This window comes from Panulirus ornatus, chromosome 55 (assembly GCF_036320965.1).
Source record: "Panulirus ornatus isolate Po-2019 chromosome 55, ASM3632096v1, whole genome shotgun sequence".
Taxonomy (NCBI): Eukaryota; Metazoa; Arthropoda; class Malacostraca; order Decapoda; family Palinuridae; genus Panulirus; species Panulirus ornatus.
The window spans coordinates 38,141,901-38,167,983 of record NC_092278.1 but is presented as its reverse complement, the minus strand read 5'-3'; the positions used below and the strand labels follow the sequence as shown (position 1 = coordinate 38,167,983).

Sequence of the window (26,083 nt, the reverse complement as noted above, 5' to 3'; positions counted from 1 at the left end):
GTGTATATATGTATATGTCTGTGTGTGTGTACGTCGAGATGTATAGGTATGTATATGTGCGTGTGTGGACGTGTATGTATATTCATGTGTATGTGGGTGGGTTGGGCCATTCTTTCGTCCGTTTCCTTGCACTGCCTCGCTAACGCAGGATACAGTGACAAAGTATGATTAATAAAAATAAATAAATCATTACTCTAATGAATGTTGAGACCAGTGTGAGAGTTCTAGAGCAGATTTGCTGAACAGGCTGGTTATCCTCAGAGTATTTCTTTCCATTTAATGCACAGTTGGTGGATGATAATAAAGCAGAGTTTTATTCTTTTTAGCCAAAGAACACTGCTACTAAGCTTTGCTCAAGAGTTTATTGTTTCATTTGCCCAGTCATATGGCAAATGTGCTGTACTTGATCCCAGTAATAGATATTCAGTAGTGTCAGATGAGTGTCAAAAAAGGGTAAAAGATGCTGCACCCTATAGCTTGTGCAAGCACTTACAGCTTTGTGAATTAAGCCTGAAAGGAAAGCTGTGGATTTAGTTTGAATTACAGAGTTGCATAACAGCCCTGAAATCAGAGGAAAGCTTGGGGGATGGGGAAGGGGTTGCTCATTCAAAACAAAAGAGCCAATGGTGAGTTGGTGTGTGATTCTGGAACTTTTGTAACAAGGAAACTGCATGGAATCTCCCTTACTGAAAGTATTCATTCTTGTGAAGGATTCCCCTCTGATTATAAAAGGAAAGCAGTACTGATTGAAAGTAACCTGTGATTGCCAGTATGCTGAGGATCCTTTTGAGATTAGTCTTTGGAGCCTACATGAGATAAGTCTTGGCTGAACTGTTGCTTGAAATCATCCATTATAGATTATTTTTTTGATAAGATCAGTGTAGATTTGCTTTTACAGGACTGTTAGAGATTAATTACTTGAAATCCTTGCAGATAATAGTCCTCCAAAGGTGAAGCTTGAATGTATGGCAACTTATAAATTACATGACAATGTGGCTACAATGGCATCAGTATCACTCTCTCCTCTACGAGACTCTCTGCTCCTGGGTTTCCGGGATGCTAAGCTCTCCTTGGTGGAGTATGATCCTTATAACCACAATTTACGAACTGTGTCTCTTCACTATTTTGAAAAGGAAGATATCAAGGTGAGATTTTATTACATTAATGACTGTATTGTGAAAACTTTCGATTTTCTAGGTGTATGAGGATTGGTAGAATGCATATAAAAAAGCAATGAGGACAAAGGTGAATTTTTTAATTTCTGAAGTATAAATTTGTTGACTGTGAGCATGGTAAGTTACATGTGAGTAGTAGCATGTGTAAAAGTATTAGATTGGGGAAGAAGAGTGTGATTATAGTAGTGGTAGAGTATGTGCAGCTCAGGTGTTTGCTTTGAAGAATTATTTATTATACTTAATTGCTGTTTCTCTCGTCAGTGAGGTAGTGCCAGGAAACAGACAAAGAATGGCCCATCCACTCGTATATACAGCAACAAAGAAAAATAGATGATACATAAATATGTATTATTTATTTTATTTATTATACTTTGTCGTTGTCTCCCACGTTAGTGAGGTAGCACAAGGAAACAGACCAAAGAATGGCCCAACCCACCCACATACACATTTATATACATACACGTCCACACACACCCCCATATACATACTTATACATCTCAACATATACATGTATATACACACACAGACATATACATATATATACACATGTAAATAATTCATACTGTCTGCCCTTATTCATTCCCATTGCCACCCCGCCACACATGAAATGACAACCCCCCCTCCCCCCGCATGTGCGCAAGGTAGCGCTAGGAAAAGACAGCAAAGGCCACATTCGTTCACACTCAGTCTCTAGCTGTCATGTATACTGCACCGGAACCACAGCCCCCTTTCCACATCCAGGCCAAACAAAACTTTCCCAAGACGCTTCACATGCCCTGGTTCATTCCATTGGCAGCACATCGACCCCGGTATACCACATCGTTCCAATTCACTCTATTCCTTGCACGCCTTTCACCCTCCTGCATGTTCAGGCCCCGGTCACTCAGAATCTTTTTCACTCCATCTTTCCACCTCCAGTTTGGTCTCCCACTTCTTCTCGTTCCCTCCACCTCCGACACATATATCCTCTTTGTCAATCTTTCCTCACTCATTCTCTCCATGGGACCAAACCATTTCAAAACACCCTCTTCTGCTCTCTCAACCACACTCATTTTATTACAACACACCTCTCTTACCCTTTTATTACTTACTCTATCAGACCACCTCACACTGCATATTGTCCTCAAACATCTCATTTCCAGCACATCCACCTCCTCCGCACAACTCTATCTATAGCCCATGCCTCGCAACCATATAACATTGTTGGAACCACTATTCCTTCAAACATACCCATTTTTGCTTTCCAAGATAACGTCCTCGACTTCCACACATTTTTCAAGGCTCCCAGAACTTTTGCCCCCTCCCCCTACTTTTGATTCACTTCTGTTTCCATGGTTCCATCCGCTGGCAAATCCACTCCCAGATATCTAAAACACTTCATTTCCTCCAGTTTTTCTCCATTCAAACTTACCTCCCAGTTGACTTGTCCCTCAACCCTACTGTACCTAATAACCTTGCTCTTATTCACATTTACTCTCAGCTTTCTATTTTCACACACTTTACCAAAGTCAGTCACCAGCTTCTGCAGTTTCTCACCCGAATCAGCCACCAGCGCTGTATCATCAGCGAACAACAACTGACTCACTTCCCAAGCTCTCTCATCCACAACAGATTGCATACTTGTCTTTCTCTCCAAAACTCTTGCATTCACCTCCCTAACAACGTCATCCATAAACAAATTAAACAACCAATGGAGACATCACGCACCCCTGCCGCAAACTGACATTCACCGGAAACCAATCACTTTCCTCTCTTCCTACTCGTACACATGCCATACATCCTCGATAAAAACTTTTCATTGCTTCTAGCAACTTACCTCCCATACCATATACTCTTAATACTTTCCACAGAGCATCTCTATCAACTCTATCATATGCCTTCTCCAGATCCATAAATGCTACATACAAATCCATTGGTTTTCTAAGTATTTCTCACATACATTCTTCAAAGCAAACACCTGATCCACACATCCTCTACCACTTCTAAAAACCACACCGCTCTTCCCCAATCTGATGCTCTGTACATGCCTTTACCCTCTCAATCAATCCCCTCCCATATAATTTCCCAAGAATACTCAACAAACTTATACCTCTGTAATTTAAGCACTCACCTTTATCCCCTTTGCCTTCGTACAATGGTACTATGCATGCATTCCACTAATCCTCAGGCACCTCACCATGAGCCATACATACATTTGATATCCTCACCAACCAGTCAACAACACAGTCACCCCCTTTTTTAATAAATTCCACTGCAATACCATCCAAACCTGCTGCCTCGCTGGCTTTCATCATCCGCAAAGCTTTCACTATCTCTTCTTTGTTTACCAAACCATTCTCCCTGACCCTTTCACTTCGCCCACCACCTCGGCCGAAACACCCTATATCTCCCACTCTATCATCTAGCACATTCAGTAAACCTTCAAAATACTCACTCCATCTTCTCACATCACCACATGTTATTACCTCCCCATTCTCCCCCTTTACTGATGTTCCCATTTGTTCTCTTGTCTTACACACTTTATTTACATCCCCTATATATAAGGGATAGGGGAGCAAGAATACTTCCCATGCATTCCCGCATGTCGTAGAAGGCGACTAAAGGGGACGGGAGCTGGGGTCTAGAAACCCTACCATCCCTAGACCCTACCATCCTTGTATTTCAACTTTCTAAAAGGGGAAACAGAAGAAGGAGTCATGTGGGGAGTGCTCACCCTCCTTGAAGGCTCAGATTAGGGTGTCTAAATATGTGTGGATGTAACCAAGATGAGAAAAAAGGAGAGATAGGTAGTGTGTTTGAGGAAAGGAACCTGGATGTTTTGGCTCTGAGTGAAACGAAGCTCAGGGGTAAAGAGGAAGAGTGGTTTGGGAATGTCTTGGAGCAAAGTCAGGGGTTGGTGAGAGGACAAGAGCAAGGGAAGGAGTAACACTACTCCTGAAGCAGGAGTTGTAGGAGTAGGTGGTAGAGTGTAAGAAAGTAAACTCTAGATTGATATGGGTAAAACTGAAAGTGGATGGAGAGAGATAGGTGATTATTGTTGCCTATGCACCCGGTCATAAGAAGAAAGATCATGAGAGGCAAGTGTTTTGGGAGTAGCTGAGTGAGTGTGTTAGCAGCTTTGATGCACAAGACTGGGTTTCAGGGATGGGTAATTTGAATGCAGAGGTGAGTAATGTGGTAGTTGAGGGTATAATTGGTGTACATGGGGGTGTTAAGTGTTGTAAATGGAAATGGTGAAGAGCTTGTAGATTCATGTGCTGAAAAAGGACTGGTGATTAGGACTACCTTGTTTAAAAAGAGAGATATACATAAGTACACGTATGTAAGTAGGATAAATGGCCAGAGAACGTTATTGGATTACTTGTTAATTGATAGGCGCGTGAAGGAGAGACTTTTGGATGTTGATATGCTGAGAGGAGTAACTGGAGGGATGTCTGATCATTATCTTTTGGAGGCGAAGGTGAAGATATGTAGAGGTTTTCAGAAAAGAAGAGAGAATGTTGGAGTGAAGAGAGTGGTGAGAGTAAGTAAGCTTGGAAAGGAGACTTGTGTGAGGAAGTACCAGGAGAGACAGTGCAGAATGGAAAAAGGTGAGAGCAAATGACATAAGGAGAGTGGGGGAGAAATGGGATGTATTTAGGGAAGCAGTGATGGCTTGTGCAAAAGATACCTGTGGCATGAGAAAAGTGGGAGGTGGGCAGATTAGAAAGGGTAGTGAGTGGTGGGATGAATAAGTCCTTAGGTACCTCATCTTGGGCTGTGCAAATGTTGAATAGCTTGACTAACCAATCAACAACATTGTCACCTCCCTTTCTTGAGAAAGTCAGCTGCAATCTTGTCAACTGCCTTGCTGCACTTCCTATTAGGAAAGGCTTTCATTACCCCCTCTCTCTTTTTATGAAACCATTTTGACGTACTTTCTTGCTCTTGATGTCATCTTGTCCAGAATACAACATGTCTCCCACCCTATCTCATTCATCAGTCACTCTCAGTACTTACATCTTTTTTTTCACCTCTGTCTGTCTATCTACATATCTTTCTATATCTCTGACACCTGTTCCCACCTGGAACTTCCTCAGTAGAATAGCCATGACAGTAGTCTCTCTATAACTAGTGAACTCCATTGCAACTTTTTAGCCTTTAGTACCTCACCCTTAACAGGCCACAGGCAGAGGGCAACTCTAGTGCAGCATTTGCAGAGGCTCCTATCTAAAGTTCCCTCTGATTTCTACCTTATGCTTGTGCCTAATGTTCTTGCCCACTACTTCTACATAATGGTTCTACCTAATGCTCATGCTTAGTTGTTCGTAACTATTGCTTTTATCTAATGCTCATACCATTTTGCCAAAAGGCACGGCTAATGCTTAGTGCCCACTGCAGGGAAGTCTAGTCAAGAAAAAGAGCTATATGAGTTAAGTTTTGTCAGATGTTATGCATGACAAGAAGAGATTGTATGTTTGTGGACTGAATCCCAGTAGTTCACGTGGGTGAGGCAGAAAGAAAAGACAACTACTTGGGTCAGAGGAGTGCAGCATAGCAACCACTAAAGTGCTGGCTCAGTGCGCACCCGTCAATGACCATCCCGATACCCAGGCGGATGATAATGGTAATATACCTCCCTGTTTCATTGGCTTCCTACCTACCTATCTTTCTCCTCATCCTTACCCATGAACTCCTCCCAACTGTTCCCCTTGCTTTTGCTTCTATTTGTTCTCTTTCTTTTCATGGTATTCACCCCCTTCCAGAGCAATTTTTTATTTTCCCTTCTGTTTATTGATACTCCCCTCCTGATGATTTTGATAACTCAGAAGGATTTTTTCATGCTGTATGAATTTATTGTGACCAGAAGCACTGGGTTAGAATTACAGAGAAGGTATTTGATACAGACAGAGGAAAATCTTTAGCATAGAGCTACAGAATTCATGGTATACACCACCACCAGTATTGTTTTGGGTAAACAAATACTTAGACTGCAAAAGTGAGAGTAAGCAAAACTAGGGGAGTGGGTGAGGAATGCAGGATATTCAAGGAAGCATTGCTTACATGTGTGGGAGAAGTTTGTGGTATTCACAAGGTGGTGTTTGGCTGAGTGCGAAAGAATAGTGAATGTTAGGCTGAGGCAGTACATTTGCTAGTGAAAGAGAAAAGAGTGGTGTATGGACAGTACCTACAGGGAAGTAGTGTGAGTTATTGGGGATTCACAAGAGTAAGGAACAAGAGATTGAGAGAAAGATACAGGGGCTATGAGAGGGTAATTGAGTGATGGGTGTGAGAGACTATCAGCAAACTTTAGGGAGAATAAGAAAATGTTTTGAAAGTGAATTGTGAGTGGGGAATAAGAGAATGAATGGGTTCATCAATGAGGGGAGCAGTTGGGGAAGTGGTAACAAGCAAAGAAGAGGTGAAGCTGAGAGAGTGAATGATTTAAAGGTTTATTGAATGTATTAGATGAAAGGTGGCAGATGTGGGGTGTGAAGTATGTGGAGAGTGAGAGAGTAATTGTAAATGGTATGGTGAAAAGCAAAGAGGTTATGAATGCCTTGTGTAAGATGGAGTGTGGCAAAGTAGTTAGAGTGGATGGGATTGCTTTAGAATTTCTCAAGAAGGTATGTGACAGTGTTGTTGATTGGTAAATCAGTTTCAGTGTATGTATGGCTCACAATAAGATGTCGGGTTTAGTGCAATACCTGATCAGTGTCACTTTATAAAGGCTAGTAGGACAAAAGAGAATGTGTATGGAGGTATAAGTCTGTTAAGTAACTCTGGTCTTTTGTAAGAAAGAGTAGTGATTGAGAGGTTGGTGGCATGCACAAAGCATCATATAGGGGAGGAACAATGTGGCTTCAGGAATGATGGAGAGTGTGTGAACCCGGTGTTCACTTTGGATGATTTGAGTGAGAAATTCTTCAGGAGTTTCTTCAGTTCTTATGAGACATCTGTGGCACTCGGGAAGCTGGCCATATCCCTACTACTTCTTAATGCTCCTTCCTAATGTTCCTACATACTATTTCTACCTAATGTTTCTGCCTAATGCTCCTACCTAAATGTTTTTAACTACAACTTCCATATGTTGCTCCTACCATTTTGCCAAGATTGAGCTATGTGAGTTTATTTTTGTCGTGTTATGTATGACAAGGAGAAATTGTATGTTTGTGACCAGATTTCCAGTAGTCCATATGTGGTTGAGGCAGAAAGAAAAGACAAATACTTAGGTCAGAGGAGTGTAACTTGACAACCACTTGCCAAGAAAAAGCATATTATAGGGTTGATAGAAAAGCTCAAGTTGTTAGGAAATTGAAAACAAAACAGAGTACCACACAGACATAGACACTGTCATAACCAATTGAATGATACTGAAGACCTCAGGGTAACAATGTCTAATTACCAAACCTTCAGCAAACACAAAACAAAAGCTGCATCCAAAAGGTTGATGGAATGGATCCTTCATGTTTTTAAGATAAGAGAAGAAAAACTAGTTATGATACTTTTCATGGCACTAATTCTTTGAAGAATGGAATATTGCTGTGTTCTGACATCAACCTATAATGCAGGCAAAATAGCAGAATTTGAAAGTGTTCAGAGGTCTTTCACAGTCTATAAACATTGTAAAGGAGCTCAGTAACTGGAAATGGCTGAAGTCATTAAGGTCACCAAGGCTGTAATCCCTTGAGAGCAGATGGGAGAGATTCATCATGATATGTTTGTAGAAAATCATTGAAGGTATGGCCCCCATCTTACACTCACAAATAATTTCCAACTCGCTCAACAGGCATGGAAAGCTGTAAAATACTGCATCTGAAATCCTAAGGTGTGATATGTGCACAAAGAGAGAACATTATACATCCAGGGCCTGAGATTCTTTATCACCTTGCCTGCAATCATTAGAAACACCAAAGGATGTACAGTAAAGTTTACAAGTGCCTTGGATAAGTATTAGCAAAATGTATCAGACCTTCCAGGCTGTAGAGGTTATGTGGGCCTGTGGGCCACAGTTTCAGACACCTTTGTCAACTTACAACTCAACCCAATACCCTGGGACCAGCCTGGGTGGTAGGGGTAGAAGACCCCACCTCCAAGGACTTCACCAGGTATTGACAATCAAACAGTCTTGCTGAAGGTGACTTATCACTCACAATATAACCAAATGCTGGCGGAGCCTGGTAACACTTTAAGTATGAAACAGAGAGTAATATGATGCACCCGTTTCAGGTAGCTTCTCCAGAATTATTTTTTATTTTTGTTATTGAATTTATTACTAGTTTCATTGTGGTACTTTCATTCCTTGTAAGAGTATCTTTTAATTGTATAATATTTTAGGGACATGTATTGAGGTGAGATTCAGTAATTTACAGTTTTTAAAAAGAGTCGCTAGTAGATGAAAAATATGAAAGATGATTAAGTTATACCATCTCGTAGATAATTTTGAATATTATATGCCTTTCAGTGTAATTTCTGTTCTCCAGATATTTCTCATTGTAGGAAAATAGCAGCAAGGATGCTGTAGTTATTCATTGGTTATGTATTATGTTTCAGGGAGGATGGGTTCAAACTGTATCTCTTCCATTAGTTCGAGTCGATCCTGAAGGAAGATGTGCAGCCATGTTGATATATGGTAGAAAGATTGTTATTTTGCCATTTCGACGAGACCTTACGACAGATGATATTGACTACAGTACATCTTACATGAGAGGCCCAGTTCTTCAGTCATATATTATTGACCCCAAGGATTTTGAAGCCCCCAGTATTGATAATATTATAGATATGCAGTTTCTTCATGGGTATTATGACCCAACACTGATGTTACTCTATGAACCAATAAAAACTTTCCCAGGGTAATATTGACATTGATTTTTCATTAGGGTATTCGTTCTTTGTAGAGATTAGATCTTATCTAGATGTCTTATTGTGACAAGGAAACTCATTTTGATGTATATTAAAAGAATCTGGTATATTGTGGCAAGACCTAGATGATTGTTAAGTAATATTATGATATATTCTACTAGGAGAGTGGCAGTACGTCATGATACATGTGCTCTGGCAGCCATCTCTCTCAATATACGACAACGTCTACATCCTGTTATTTGGTCAATAACATGTCTTCCTCATGACTGTCAGAAACTTCTGCCAGTACCCAAGCCCATTGGTGGTGTGTTACTTTTTGCCAGCAACTCTCTCACATATCTAACTCAGTCTGTTCCTCCATATGGAGTTTCCCTCAACTCAATGGGGGATAAGAACACAAACTTCCCATTACGTATGTATTGAATTTTTTTTTTTTTTTAGTAATTCATTTGATTTGTACATGAATTTGGATTAATGGTGAAACATGTGCAGTACTGTAATTTTTGTGATAATCATTGGTTTATAATTGTGTATTAATTCATATTAAACATTTTCTTACAGGAAGGCAGGAAGGAGTGGTAATCTCTTTAGACTGTGCGTATGGAGAGTTTCTCACCGAAGACAGACTTGTCATCTCTTTGAAAGGAGGTGAATTGTATGTTCTCACCTTAGTGGCAGACTCCATGAGATCTGTCCGAAGCTTTCACTTTGACAAGGCTGCAGCATCAGTTCTGACATGCAGTGTATGTGTCTCTTGTTATGAGTACAGAATCTTCAAGTTCATGTTATGTTTAAGAAAAGTGGTCCAGTCAGAAATATGTGTAACCTATATTGCATATGTCAAAGTCTGGTTCAGGTCTATACATAAAGTGTGTTAGTTTAGGTGATGGAAAGGAGAAAGTTGTTTGTAGCATGAATGTTTTATAGTAGAATATAGGGAGACTAGGAAATGTGTTGCAAGCTTGTGAAGTCTTATAGTAAGGTATGGGGAGACTAGGAAATGTGTTGCAGGCTTTTGTGTTAGAAGAAAGCTACCAGAGAATTTAAACTTCTATGAAGAGAGGTCTTAAGTACTAGCAGATCATTTCCAAGAAAGAGTAGATGTTACAATAATATCAAATATGTTACAAATATGGAGTGAGTATTTTGAAGGTTTGTTGAATGTGTTTGATGATAGAGTGGCAGATATAGGGTGTTTTGGTCGAGGTGGTGTGCAAAGTGAGAGGGTTAGGGAAAATGATTCGGTAAACAGAGAAGAGGTAGTAAAAGCTTTGCGGAAGATGAAAGCCGGCAAGGCAGCAGGTTTGGATGGTATTGCAGTGGAATTTATTAAAAAAGGGGGTGACTGTATTGTTGACTGGTTGGTAAGGTTATTTAATGTATGTATGACTCATGGTGAGGTGCCTGAGGATTGGCGGAATGCGTGCATAGTGCCATTGTACAAAGGCAAAGGGGATAAGAGTGAGTGCTCAAATTACAGAGGTATAAGTTTGTTGAGTATTCCTGGTAAATTATATGGGAGGGTATTGATTGAGAGGGTGAAGGCATGTACAGAGCATCAGATTGGGGAAGAGCAGTGTGGTTTCAGAAGTGGTAGAGGATGTGTGGATCAGGTGTTTGCTTTGAAGAATGTATGTGAGAAATACTTAGAAAAGCAAATGGATTTGTATGTAGCATTTATGGATCTGGAGAAGGCATATGATAGAGTTGATAGAAATGCTCTGTGGAAGGTATTAAGAATATATGGTGTGGGAGGCAAGTTGTTAGAAGCAGTGAAAAGTTTTTATCGAGGATGTAAGGCATGTGTACGTGTAGGAAGAGAGGAAAGTGATTGGTTCTCAGTGAATGCAGGTTTGCGGCAGGGGTGTGTGATGTCTCCATGGTTGTTTAATTTGTTTATGGATGGGGTTGTAAGGGAGGTGAATGCAAGAGTTTTGGAAAGAGGGGCAAGTATGAAGTCTGTTGTGGATGAGAGAGCTTGGGAAGTGAGTCAGTTGTTGTTCGCTGATGATACAGCGCTGGTGGCTGATTCATGTGAGAAACTGCAGAAGCTGGTGACTGAGTTTGGTAAAGTGTGTGAAAGAAGAAAGTTAAGAGTAAATGTGAATAAGACCAAGGTTATTAGGTACAGTAGGATTGAGGGTCAAGTCAACTGGGAGGTAAGTTTGAATGGAGAAAAACTGGAGGAAGTAAAGTGTTTTAGATATCTGGGAGTGGATCTGGCAGCGGATGGAACCATGGAAGCGGAAGTGAACCATAGGGTGGGGGAGGGGGCGAAAATCCTGCAAGCCTTGAAGAATGTGTGGAAGTCGAGAACATTATCTCGGAAAGCAAAAATGGGTATGTTTGAAGGAATAGTGGTTCCAACAATGTTGTATGGTTGCGAGGCGTGGGCTATGGATGGAGTTGTGCGCAGGAGGGTGGATGTGCTGGAAATGAAATGTTTGAGGACAATGTGTGGTGTGAGGTGGTTTGATCGAGTGAGTAATGTAAGGGTAAGAGAGATGTGTGGAAATAAAAAGAGCGTGGTTGAGAGAGCAGAAGAGGGTGTTTTGAAATGGTTTGGGCACATGGAGAGAATGAGTGAGGAAAGATTGACCAAGAGGATATATGTGTCAGAAGTGGAGGGAACGAGGAGAAGTGGGAGACCAAATTGGAGGTGGAAAGATGGAGTGAAAAAGATTTTGTGTGATCGGGGCCTGAACATGCAGGAAGGTGAAAGGAGGGCAAGGAATAGAGTGAATTGGATTGATGTGGTATACCGGGGTTGACGTGCTGTCAGTGGATTGAATCAGGGCATGTGAAGCGTCTTGGGTAAACCATGGAAAGTTGTGTGGGGCCTGGATGTGGAAAGGGAGCTGTGGTTTCGGGCATTATTGCGTGGCAGCTAGAGACTGAGTGTCAACGAATGGGGCCTTTGCTGTCTTTTCCTAGTGCTACCTTGGACACATGAAGGGGGAGGGGGAAGGTATTCCATGTGTGGCGAGGTGGCGATGGGAGTGAATGGGGGCAGACAGTGTGAATTGTGTGCATGGGTATATATGTATGTGTCTGTGTATGTATATATATGTGTACATTGAGATGTATTGGTATGTATATTTGCGTGTGTGGACGTGTGTGTGTATACATTGTGTATGGGGGTGGGTTGGGCCATTTCTTTCGTCTGTTTCCTTGCGCTACCTCGCAAACGCGGGAGACAGCGACAAAGCAAAATAATAAAATAAAATAAATGTTACAATAATACCAAATATGGGTGGGTTGGGCCATTCTTTCGTCTGTTTCCTTGTGCTACCTCTCTAATGCTGGAGACAGTGACAAAGTATGATAAATAAATAAAAATGTTCATTAAGTCAAGAGGTGGAATTACAGAACCCTCAAAGAAGAGACAAGAATTATGAGGAAGTGCACGTGGGGGGGAGGGGGTTGTCATTTCATGTGTGGCGGGGCTGCGACAGAAATGAATAAAGGTAGCAAGTATGAATTATGTACATGTGTATATATATATATGTCTGTGTATGTATATATATGTATATTTTGAAATTTATAGGTATGTATTTATGTGTGTGTGGAAATGTATGTATATACATGTGTACGTGTGTGGGTTGGGCCATTTTTCATCTGTTGTGCTAACGCGGGAGACAGCGACAAAGTATAATAAGTAATTGAATGAATATATGTATATTTATGTATACATTGAAATGCATAGGTACGCGTATGTGCATGTGTGGGAGTTTATGTATATACGTGTATGTGGGGCCATTCATTCATCAGTTTCCTTGCGCTACCTCGCTAATGTGGGAGACAGCGACTAAGTATGTGTGTGTGTGTGGATGGGCCATTCTTCATCTGTTTCCTCGCACTACCTTGCTAACACGGGAAACAGTGATCTAGTATAATAAATGAAAATGAATAGATATTAGGTATATGTATTAGGTAGAAGTAGTGAGAAGGAACTTTGGGTAGGAGCCTCTGAAAACACTGTGCTAGATTTGCCCCTCTGCCAGTGGCCTGTTAAGAGTGTGGGACTAAAGGTAAAGAAGTAGCATTGGAGTTTAGCAGTTGTGGATACTCTTTTGCCATGGCCATCTCTTTGAGGGTGTTCCCAAAGGGAACAGGCTTCAGAGTTACAGGGTAAGAGAGAGGTTGACAAAGAGGGTGCATGCATCAGAAGTGGTGGATAAAGTGAAGGGAAAGATCAAATTGGAGATGGAAGGATGGAGTGAAAAAGATTTTTTGGTACCAAGGAACTAAACGTGGGAGGGTAAGTGCCTTTTTTCATTGGTTCCTGATGCTACCTGGCAGACATGGGAAATAATGATCAAGAAAGATAAAACTACCTCCATTAGGTAACCTGATTCATCTTCACATAAAGATTATGGTGTTTTGTGAATGTTCTTATGAAGTGATTCATTTTTTGATGCCTTCATTGTTTACAATTTAAACAACAGAAAAAAATGTACCTCACATGTTACTGAATCTGTTTTATTTTTGTTTTAAGATGTCTTTTAGGAATGAAGTTGGAGCTATAAGTGCTGGTTGAAGGCTGCCTGGTGGATGTAGAGTTTGGAGAATGTATGAAATAACATGATGAAGACAGAGGATTGAATATGTTGATGGATGTGGTTGATAAGGCATATGCTTGAATACCGAAGTGAAACAAACTTGGGGAGAGAATGAATGATGAGTAATTTGTTGTGGTAAGTGGGAATAGATATGCAGAAATCTGAAGCAAATCACAAGGAAAGAGGAAAGTCGGAGATTCACTAAGTCTATTTTGTTGGAAGATTCAGTATAGTGTTCAGAAATTATGATGAGGAGTATTTGCCTGTGACACCCTTTTGTTTTGCAGATGTATAAAATGTATATAGAATATTGCATTTCTTCCTTTATTTCCTTTTAACTGGATGAATGTGATTTTCAGATGTGTGTTTGTGAAGATCAGTACCTGTTTCTGGGATCTCGTTTAGGCAATTCTCTTCTCCTTCGCTTCACAGAGAAGGAGTTGAGTGACCCAATGCGAAACAAGAGTAATGTTCCTGCTGAGCAAGAACCTCCTACTAAAAGAAGAAAGCTTGATACATTAGGTTTGTTCTTTATTGTTATTAGTAAACAGTATTTGATTACCAAGAGTCCCCAGTTTATGATGTTTATGTTTCAGGAAACCTAGTCAGAAGTTGGAGCAATTTAAATCTAGCAGTTGAAGCCCATCATATATGGGGGTTATGTTCCTGAGCAAATTTTTATGTTTCTGTTTAGTGTGGTATATATACAGTGCATGAACAGTTGAGGAACAACTTACCGCTCTTATATGATTTATACAACAAGTTCCCAACTTTTAGACCATATAGTTTTGTAATGGCACATGTGATAGTGTGAAAATAGGTGAAGATTTTGATCAGTATTTCATCAAATTCATGCAATAGTTTATTTTCTTTGATATCTTTATGTTATTGGAAATCATGTCTGACACTAGATGGTGGGTTAATCTACACTTATATACGATGTTTTTGTATTATTTCACTCTCTTGCCTTTAATGATGCTTTTAGTTATTTTTTTGTCGATTTCTCAGTGTACTTCTATATGATTGCTCATCATCACAGTAGGTTATTGAATTATGATAAAGACTTTGCATATTGGATTATGTGTTAATTGATAAGCGTGTAAAAGAGAGACTTTAGGATGTTAATGTGCTGAGAGGGGCAGCTGGAGGGATGTCTGATCACTATCTTGTGGAGGCAAAGGTGAAGATTTGTAGAGGTTTTCAGTAAAGAAGAGAGAATGTTGGGGAGAAGAGAGTGGTGCGAGTAAGTGAGCTTGGAAAGGAGACTTGCGTAAGGAAGTAGCAGGAGAGATTACGTGCAGAATGGCAAAAGGTGAGAGTCAATGATGTAAGGGGAGTGGGGGAGAAATGGGATATATTTAGGGAAGCAGCGATGGCTTGCTCAAAAATGAATGTGGCATGAGAAAGGTGGGAGGTGGGCAGATTAGAAAAGGTAGTGAATGGTGGATGAAGTAAGATAGTTAGTGAAAGAGAAGAGAGAGGCGTTTGGATGATTTTTGCAGGGAAGTGGTACAAATGACTGGGAGATGTATAAAAGAAAGTGGCAGGAGGTCAAGAGAAAGGTGCAAGAGGTGAAAAAGAGGTCAAATGAGAATTGGGGTGAGAGAGTATAATTAAATTTTAAGAATAAAGATGTTTTGGAAGGAGGTAATGAATTGCGTAAGACAAGAGAACGAATGCACGCATTCCGCCAATCCTCAGGCACCTCACCATGAGTCATACATACATTAAATAACCTTACCAACCAGTCAACAATACAGTCACCCCCTTTCTTAATAAATTCCACTGCAATACCATCCAAACCTGCTGCCTTGCCGGCTTTCATCTTCCGCAAAGCTTTTACTACCTCTTCTCTGTTTACCAAATCATTTTCCCTAACCCTCTCACTTTGCACACCACCTCGACCAAAACACCCTATATCTGCCACTCTGTCATCAGACACATTCAACAAACCTTCAAAATACTCATAGTGCATAGTGCCATTGTACAAAGGCAAAGGGGATAAGAGTGAGTGCTCAAATTACAGAGGTATAAGTTTGTTGAGTATTCCTGGTAAATTATATGGGAGGGTATTGATTGAGAGGGTGAAGGCATGTACAGAGCATCAGATTGGGGAAGAGCAGTGCGGTTTCAGAAGTGGTAGAGGATGTGTGGATCAGGTGTTTGCTTTGAGGAATGTATGTGAGAAATACTTAGAAAAGCAAATGGATTTGTATGTAGCATTTATGGATCTGGAGAAGGCATATGATAGAGTTGATAGAGATGCTCTGTGGAAGGTATTAAGAATATATGGTGTGGGAGGCAAGTTGTTAGAAGCAGTGAAAAGTTTTTATCGAGGATGTAAGGCATGTGTACGTGTAGGAAGAGAGGAAAGTGATTGGTTCTCAGTGAATGTAGGTTTGCGGCAGGGGTGTGTGATGTCTCCATGGTTGTTTAATTTGTTTATGGATGGGGTTGTTAGGGAGGTAAATGCAAGAGTCCTGGAAAGAGGGGCAAGTATGAAGTCTGTTGGGGATGAGAGAGCTTGGGAAGTGAGTCAGTTGTTGTTCGCTGATGATACAGCGCTGGTGGCTGATTCATGTGAGAAACTGCAGAAGCTGGTGACTGAGTTTGGTAAAGTGTGTGGAAGAAGAAAGTTAAGAGTAAATGTGAATAAGAGCAAGGTTATTAGGTACAGTAGGGTTGAGGGTCAAGTCAATTGGGAGGTGAGTTTGAATGGAGAAAAACTGGAGGAAGTGAAGTGTTTTAGATATCTGGGAGTGGATCTGTCAGCGGATGGAACCATGGAAGCGGAAGTGGATCATAGGGTGGGGGAGGGGGCGAAAATTTTGGGAGCCTTGAAAAATGTGTGGAAGTCGAGAACATTATCTCGGAAAGCAAAAATGGGTATGTTTGAAGGAATAGTGGTTCCAACAATGTTGTATGGTTGCGAGGCGTGGGCTATGGATAGAGTTGTGCGCAGGAGGATGGATGTGCTGGAAATGAGATGTTTGAGGACAATGTGTGGTGTGAGGTGGTTTGATCGAGTAAGTAACGTAAGGGTAAGAGAGATGTGTGGAAATAAAAAGAGCGTGGTTGAGAGAGCAGAAGAGGGTGTTTTGAAGTGGTTTGGGCACATGGAGAGAATGAGTGAGGAAAGATTGACCAAGAGGATATATGTGTCGGAGGTGGAGGGAACGAGGAGAAGAGGGAGACCAAATTGGAGGTGGAAAGATGGAGTGAAAAAGATTTTGTGTGATCGGGGCCTGAACATGCAGGAGGGTGAAAGGAGGGCAAGAGTAGAGTGAATTGGAGCGATGTGGTATACAGGGGTTGACGTGCTGTCAGTGGATTGAATCAGGCATGTGAAGCGTCTGGGGTAAACCATGGAAAGCTGTGTAGGTATGTATATTGGTGTGTGGACGTGTGTATGTACATGTGTATGGGGGGGGGGGTTGGGCCATTTCTTTCGTCTGTTTCCTTGCGCTACCTCGCAAACGCGGGATACAGCGACAAAGTATGATAAATAAATAAAAATGTTCATTAAGTCAAGAGGTGGAATTACAGAACCCTCAAAGAAGAGACAAGAATTATGAGGAAGTGCACGTGGGGGGGAGGGGGTTGTCATTTCATGTGTGGCGGGGCTGCGACAGAAATGAATAAAGGTAGCAAGTATGAATTATGTACATGTGTATATATATATATATGTCTGTGTATGTATATATATGTATATTTTGAAATTTATAGGTATGTATTTATGTGTGTGTGGAAATGTATGTATATACATGTGTACGTGTGTGGGTTGGGCCATTTTTCATCTGTTGTGCTAACGCGGGAGACAGCGACAAAGTATAATAAGTAATTGAATGAATATATGTATATTTATGTATACATTGAAATGCATAGGTACGCGTATGTGCATGTGTGGGAGTTTATGTATATACGTGTATGTGGGTGGGTTGGGCCATTCATTCATCAGTTTCCTTGCGCTACCTCGCTAATGTGGGAGACAGCGACTAAGTATGTGTGTGTGTGTGGATGGGCCATTCTTCATCTGTTTCCTCGCACTACCTTGCTAACACGGGAAACAGTGATCTAGTATAATAAATGAAAATGAATAGATATTAGGTATATGTATTAGGTAGAAGTAGTGAGAAGGCACTTTGGGTAGGAGCCTCTGAAAACACTGTGCTAGATTTGCCCCTCTGCCAGTGGCCTGTTAAGAGTGTGGGACTAAAGGTAAAGAAGTAGCATTGGAGTTTAGCAGTTGTGGATACTCTTTTGCCATGGCTATCTCTTTGAGGGTGTTCCCAAAGGGAACAGGCTTCAGAGTTACAGGGTAAGAGAGAGGTTGACAAAGAGGGTGCATGCATCAGAAGTGGTGGATAAAGTGAAGGGAAAGATCAAATTGGAGATGGAAGGATGGAGTGAAAAAGATTTTTTGGTACCAAGGAACTAAACGTGGGAGGGTAAGTGCCTTTTTTCATTGGTTCCTGATGCTACCTGGCAGACATGGGAAATAATGATCAAGAAAGATAAAACTACCTCCATTAGGTAACCTGATTCATCTTCACATAAAGATTATGGTGTTTTGTGAATGTTCTTATGAAGTGATTCATTTTTTGATGCCTTCATTGTTTACAATTTAAACAACAGAAAAAAATGTACCTCACATGTTACTGAATCTGTTTTATTTTTGTTTTAAGATGTCTTTTAGGAATGAAGTTGGAGCTATAAGTGCTGGTTGAAGGCTGCCTGGTGGATGTAGAGTTTGGAGAATGTATGAAATAACATGATGAAGACAGAGGATTGAATATGTTGATGGATGTGGTTGATAAGGCATATGCTTGAATACCGAAGTGAAACAAACTTGGGGAGAGAATGAATGATGAGTAATTTGTTGTGGTAAGTGGGAATAGATATGCAGAAATCTGAAGCAAATCACAAGGAAAGAGGAAAGTCGGAGATTCACTAAGTCTATTTTGTTGGAAGATTCAGTATAGTGTTCAGAAATTATGATGAGGAGTATTTGCCTGTGACACCCTTTTGTTTTGCAGATGTATAAAATGTATATAGAATATTGCATTTCTTCCTTTATTTCCTTTTAACTGGATGAATGTGATTTTCAGATGTGTGTTTGTGAAGATCAGTACCTGTTTCTGGGATCTCGTTTAGGCAATTCTCTTCTCCTTCGCTTCACAGAGAAGGAGTTGAGTGACCCAATGCGAAACAAGAGTAATGTTCCTGCTGAGCAAGAACCTCCTACTAAAAGAAGAAAGCTTGATACATTAGGTTTGTTCTTTATTGTTATTAGTAAACAGTATTTGATTACCAAGAGTCCCCAGTTTATGATGTTTATGTTTCAGGAAACCTAGTCAGAAGTTGGAGCAATTTAAATCTAGCAGTTGAAGCCCATCATATATGGGGGTTATGTTCCTGAGCAAATTTTTATGTTTCTGTTTAGTGTGGTATATATACAGTGCATGAACAGTTGAGGAACAACTTACCGCTCTTATATGATTTATACAACAAGTTCCCAACTTTTAGACCATATAGTTTTGTAATGGCACATGTGATAGTGTGAAAATAGCTGAAGATTTTGATCAGTATTTCATCAAATTCATGCAATAGTTTATTTTCTTTGATATCTTTATGTTATTGGAAATCATGTCTGACACTAGATGGTGGGTTAATCTACACTTATATACGATGTTTTTGTATTATTTCACTCTCTTGCCTTAATGATGCTTTTAGTTATTTTTTTGTCGATTTCTCAGTGTACTTCTATATGATTGCTCATCATCACAGTAGGTTATTGAATTATGATAAAGACTTTGCATATTGGATTATGTGTTAATTGATAAGCGTGCAAAAGAGAGACTTTAGGATGTTAATGTGCTGAGAGGGGCAGCTGGAGGGATGTCTGATCACTATCTTGTGGAGGCAAAGGTGAAGATTTGTAGAGGTTTTCAGTAAAGAAGAGAGAATGTTGGGGAGAAGAGAGTGGTGCGAGTAAGTGAGCTTGGAAAGGAGACTTGCGTAAGGAAGTAGCAGGAGAGATTACGTGCAGAATGGCAAAAGGTGAGAGTCAATGATGTAAGGGGAGTGGGGGAGAAATGGGATATATTTAGGGAAGCAGCGATGGCTTGCTCAAAAATGAATTGTGGCATGAGAAAGGTGGGAGGTGGGCAGATTAGAAAAGGTAGTGAATGGTGGATGAAGTAAGATAGTTAGTGAAAGAGAAGAGAGAGGCGTTTGGATGATTTTTGCAGGGAAGTGGTACAAATGACTGGGAGATGTATAAAAGAAAGTGGCAGGAGGTCAAGAGAAAGGTGCAAGAGGTGAAAAAGAGGTCAAATGAGAATTGGGGTGAGAGAGTATAATTAAATTTTAAGAATAAAGATGTTTTGGAAGGAGGTAATGAATTGCGTAAGACAAGAGAACAAATGCACGCATTCCGCCAATCCTCAGGCACCTCACCATGAGTCATACATACATTAAATAACCTTACCAACCAGTCAACAATACAGTCACCCCCTTTCTTAATAAATTCCACTGCAATACCATCCAAACCTGCTGCCTTGCCGGCTTTCATCTTCCGCAAAGCTTTTACTACCTCTTCTCTGTTTACCGAATCATTTTCCCTAACCCTCTCACTTTGCACACCACCTCGACCAAAACACCCTATATCTGCCACTCTGTCATCAGACACGTTCAACAGACCTTCAAAATACTCATAGTGCATAGTGCCATTGTACAAAGGCAAAGGGGATAAGAGTGAGTGCTCAAATTACAGAGGTATAAGTTTGTTGAGTATTCCTGGTAAATTATATGGGAGGGTATTGATTGAGAGGGTGAAGGCATGTACAGAGCATCAGATTGGGGAAGAGCAGTGCGGTTTCAGAAGTGGTAGAGGATGTGTGGATCAGGTGTTTGCTTTGAAGAATGTATGTGAGAAATACTTAGAAAAGCAAATGGATTTGTATGTAGCATTTATGGATCTGGAGAAGGCATATGATAGAGTTGATAGAGATGCTCTGTGGAAGGTATTAAGAATATATGGTGTGGGAGGCAAGTTGTTAGAAGCAGTGAAAAGTTTTTATCGAGGATGTAAGGCATGTGTACGTGTAGGAAGAGAGGAAAGTGATTGGTTCTCAGTGAATGTAGGTTTTTGGCAGGGGTGTGTGATGTCTCCATGGTTGTTTAATTTGTTTATGGATGGGGTTGTTAGGGAGGTAAATGCAAGAGTCCTGGAAAGAGGGGCAAGTATGAAGTCTGTTGGGGATGAGAGAGCTTGGGAAGTGAGTCAGTTGTTGTTCGCTGATGATACAGCGCTGGTGGCTGATTCATGTGAGAAACTGCAGAAGCTGGTGACTGAGTTTGGTAAAGTGTGTGGAAGAAGAAAGTTAAGAGTAAATGTGAATAAGAGCAAGGTTATTAGGTACAGTAGGGTTGAGGGTCAAGTCAATTGGGAGGTGAGTTTGAATGGAGAAAAACTGGAGGAAGTGAAGTGTTTTAGATATCTGGGAGTGGATCTGTCAGCGGATGGAACCATGGAAGCGGAAGTGGATCATAGGGTGGGGGAGGGGGCAAAAATTTTGGGAGCCTTGAAAAATGTGTGGAAGTCGAGAACATTATCTCGGAAAGCAAAAATGGGTATGTTTGAAGGAATAGTGGTTCCAACAATGTTGTATGGTTGCGAGGCGTGGGCTATGGATAGAGTTGTGCGCAGGAGGATGGATGTGCTGGAAATGAGATGTTTGAGGACAATGTGTGGTGTGAGGTGGTTTGATCGAGTAAGTAACGTAAGGGTAAGAGAGATGTGTGGAAATAAAAAGAGCGTGGTTGAGAGAGCAGAAGAGGGTGTTTTGAAATGGTTTGGGCACATGGAGAGAATGAGTGAGGAAAGATTGACCAAGAGGATATATGTGTCGGAGGTGGAGGGAACGAGGAGAAGAGGGAGACCAAATTGGAGGTGGAAAGATGGAGTGAAAAAGATTTTGTGTGATCGGGGCCTGAACATGCAGGAGGGTGAAAGGAGGGCAAGGAATAGAGTGAATTGGAGCGATGTGGTATACAGGGGTTGACGTGCTGTCAGTGGATTGAATCAAGGCATGTGAAGCGTCTGGGGTAAACCATGGAAAGCTGTGTAGGTATGTATATTCGCGTGTGTGGACGTGTGTATGTACATGTGTATGGGGGGGGGGGGTTGGGCCATTTCTTTCGTCTGTTTCCTTGCGCTACCTCGCAAACGCGGGATACAGCGACAAAGTAAAAAAAAAAAAAAAAAAAAAAAAAAAAAAAAAAAAAAAAAGAGAACAAATGGGAACATCAGTGAAAGGGGTAAATGGGGAAGGTAATAACATGTAGTGTTGAAGTAAGAAGGAGATGGAGTGAATATTTTAAGGGTTTGCTGAATGTGTTTGATGATAGAGTGGCAGATATAGGGTGTTTTGGATGGGGTGTGCGATGTGAGAGGGTTAGGGAGAATGGTTTGGTGAACAGAGAAGAGGTAGTGAAAGCTTTGCAGAAGATGAAAGCCAGCAATGGAATTTATTTAAAAAGGGTGTGACTGTGTTGTTGATTGGTTGGTAAGGATATTCATTGTATGTATGGATCATGGTGAAGTGCCTGAGGATTTGCGGAATGCATGTATTGTGCCATTGCACAAAGGCAAAGGGGATAAAGGTGAGTGTTCAAATTACTGGGGCTTAAGTTTATTGAGTATTCCTGGGAAATTATATGGGAGGGTATTGATTGAGAGGGTAAAGACATGTACAGATCGTCATATTAGGGAAGAGCAGTGTGGTTTCAGAAGTGGTAGAGGATGTGTGAGAAGGCATATGATAGGGTGGATAGAGATGCTTTGTGGAAGGTTTTAAGAGTATATGGTGTGGGAGGTAAGTTGCTAGAAGCAGTGAAAAGTTTTTACCAAGGATGTAAGGCATGCGTATGAGTACGAAGAGAGGAAAGTGATTGGTTCCCAGTTAATGTCAGTTTGCGGCAGGGGTACGTGATGTCTCCATGGTTGTTTAATTTGTTTATGGATTGGGTTGTTAGGGATGTGAATAGAAGAGTTTTGGAGAGAGGGGCAAGTATGCAGTCTGTTGTGGATGAGAGGACTTGGGAAGTGAATCAGTCGTTGTTCACTGATGATACAGCACTGGTGGCTAATTTAGGTGAGAAACTGCAGAAGCTGGTGGGTGAGTTTGGTGAAGTGTATGAAAGAAGAAAGCTGAGAGTGAATGTGAATAAGGGCAAGGTTATTAGGTTCAGTAGGGTTAAGGGACAAGTTTATTGGGAGATAAGTTTGAATGGAGAAAAACTGGAGGAAGTTAAGTGTTTTAGATATCTGGGAGTGGACTTAGCAGCAGATGGAACCATGGAAGCGGAAGTGAGTCACAGGGTGGGGGAGGGAGTGAAGGTTCTGGTAGTGTTGAAGAATGTGTGGAAGGCGAGAACGTTATCTCGGAGAGCAAAAATGGGTATGCTTGAAGGAATAGTGGTTCTAACAATGTTGGATGGTTGCGAGGCATGGGCTATAGATAGGGTTGTGCCGAGAAGGGTGGATGTGTTGGAAATGAAATGTTCGAGGACAATATGTGGTGTGATGTGGTTTGATCAAATAAGTAATGAAAGAGTAAGAAAGATGTGGTAATAGAATGAGCAGAAGAGGGTGTGTTGAAATGGTTTGGACACATGGAGAGAATGAGTAAGAAAAGTTTGACAAAGAAGATATATGTGTCAGAGGTGGAGGGAAGAAGAAGTGGGAGACCAAATTGGAGGTGGAAAGGTGGAGTGAAAAAGATTTTGAGTGATTGGGGCCTGAACTTACAGGATGGTTAAATGCGTGCAAGAAGTAGAGTGAATTGCAACGATGTGGTATACCAGGGTGGACATGCTGTCAGTGGATTGAACCAGGGCATGTGAAGTGTCTAGGGTAAACCATGGAAAATTTTGTATGGCCTGGATGTGGAAAGGGAGCTGTGGTTTGGGTGCATTACACATGACAGCTAGAGACTGAGTGTGAACGAATGTGGTCTTTTTTGTCTGTTCCTGGTGCTGCCTCGCTGGGGGGGGATGCTATTTTGTGTGTGGTAGGGTGGCAGCAGGAATGGATGAAGGCAGCAAGTATGGATATGTACATGTGTGTATGTCTGTGTATGTATATGTATGAATACGTTGAAATATATAAGTATATATATGTTCATGTGTGGGCGTTTATGTATATACATGTGTATGTGGGTGGGTTGGGCCATTCCTCATCTGTTTCCTTGCACTACCTTACTAACGCAAGAGATGGTGGTTAAGTATAATTGATAAGTGAATATATATACTTTGCATAAATAGCCTAATATAAAAATGGGAAATGGGAGGTGAGCCATGAGTATTTTGAATCAGCATTCATTGGCCATCATTTTTTAATGTTTGGAATCACTAGTTTTGGTGATGTGTATTGAAAACTTACCAGAAAATGTGGTTATGAAGGCTTAATGTGATGGTGGAGTGTAGTGGTGGTTACTAGGAGGGAGGAGGGTAGTTTGGATTGTTTCTGTGACTGTGAATTTTAAGATTCATTATCTGTTTCCTAGTCATGGGTAATGGAGCCCAGGGATTTTTTTGTGGGAAATGCTTGCATATACTTAAGTTTAAAATCTCCTGAAGCATTCCCTCCCACTTGAAGGGTCAAGTAATCTTAGGCAATCTTGAACCTTGGAGCAGCCTTTTCATCCTTGCTAATGAGTGTCCTGCCTGGAGTGTCTTTTCTTGCATTGTTTCCTAGAATGTCATTGTCATCCTCATAACCACTGACCTTATCTTCGCATTTAAATCCCCCATCAATAATACCCAGTCTCTTACATCAAAACTGCTGACACACTCACCCATCAATAATACCCAGTCTCTTACATCAAAACTGCTGACACACTCAGCTGTTCCTAAAACACTTGCCTCTCTTGATCTTTCCTCTCATGTCCAGGTGCATAAGCACTATTGATCATTATCTCTCACAATCCACTTTCAGTTTTACCCACATTAATGTAGAATTTCTTTCCTTACATTGTATCACACTCTCCCACAACTCCTGAGATACTGCCTCCCCTCCCCCAGAGCTTTGTTTCACTCAGCCAGAACATCCAGGGATCTCTCCTCAAACTACCTATCTATCCTCTTTCTCACCCTGGTTACATCCATACACATGTAGACTTCCTGCCCTGGGCCTTTGAGGAGGGTAAGCACTCCTTGCCTGGCTCCTTCAATTTCCTATTTTAGAAATTGAAATACAAGAAGATGGGGGTTTCCAACCTCCCATTCCTGTCCCTTTCAGTCACCTTCTTTGACATGCAGGAAATAGATATCCACCCTCCTACAACCCTATCTATAGCCTATGCCTCACAACCATATATAATATTGTTGGAACTACTATTCCTTCAAACACTCATTTTCACTCTTCGAGATAACGTTCTCCCTTTCCTCACATTCTTATTGCTCCCAGAACCTTTGCCCCCTCCCCACCCTATGACTCACTTCCATTTCCATGGTTCCATTTGCTGTCATGTCCACTCCTAGATATCTAAAACACTTCATTTCCTCCAGTTTTTCTCCATTTAAACTTTTTTTTTTTTTTTTTTTTTCCGCTGTCTCCCGCGTTTGCGAGGTAGCGCAAGGAAACAGACGAAAGAAATGGCCCAACCCATCCCCATACACATGTATATACATACGTCCACACACGCAAATATACATACCTACACAGCTTTCCGTGGTTTACCCCAGACGCTTCACATGCCTTGATTCAATCCACTGACAGTACGTCAACCCCGGTATACCACATCGCTCCAATTCACTCTATTCCTTGCCCTCCTTTCACCCTCCTGCATGTTCAGGCCCCAATCACACAAAATCTTTTTCACTCCATCTTTCCACCTCCAATTTGGTCTCCCTCTTCTCCTCGTTCCCTCCACCTCCGACACATATATTCTCTTGGTCAATCTTTCCTCACTCATTCTCTCCATGTGCCCGAACCATTTTAAAACACCCTCTTCTGCTCTCTCAACCACGCTCTTTTTATTTCCACACATCTCTCTTACCCTTACGTTACTTACTCGATCAAACCACCTCACACCACATATTGTCCTCAAACATCTCATTTCCAGCACATCCATCCTCCTGCGCACAACTCTATCCATAGCCCACACCTCGCATCCATACAACATTGTTGGAACCACTATTCCTTCAAACATACCCATTTTTGCTTTCCGAGATAATGTTCTCGACTTCCACACATTCTTCAAGGCTCCCAGAATTTTCGCCCCCTCCCCCACCCTATGATCCACTTCCGCTTCCATGGTTCCATCCGCTGCCAGATCCACTCCCAGATATCTAAAACACTCCACTTCCTCCAGTTTTTCTCCATTCAAACTCACCTCCCAGTTGACTTGACCCTCAACCCTACTGTACCTAATAACCTTGCTCTTATTCACATTTACTCTTAACTTTCTTCTTTCACACACTTTACCAAACTCAGTC

General features: G+C 41.2%; 1 protein-coding gene across 2 annotated transcripts in view; it reads left to right on the top strand.

The window, feature by feature from the left end:
• The window catches only part of Cpsf160 (cleavage and polyadenylation specificity factor subunit 1), a 171,685-nt gene that overhangs the window by 13,614 nt on the left and 131,988 nt on the right, over window positions 1-26,083 (top strand). Inside the window, exons 3-7 of one of the 2 annotated variants that reach the window (XM_071693503.1) lie at window positions 934-1,145; window positions 8,709-9,007; window positions 9,179-9,429; window positions 9,579-9,760; window positions 13,939-14,101. In XM_071693503.1, coding sequence (XP_071549604.1) covers window positions 934-1,145; window positions 8,709-9,007; window positions 9,179-9,429; window positions 9,579-9,760; window positions 13,939-14,101 — 1,107 coding nt within the window. Of the gene's footprint in view, window positions 1-933; window positions 1,146-8,708; window positions 9,008-9,178; window positions 9,430-9,578; window positions 9,761-13,938; window positions 14,102-18,672; window positions 18,851-26,083 lie in introns of those variants that run through there. The other variant, XM_071693505.1, reaches the window with a different exon arrangement.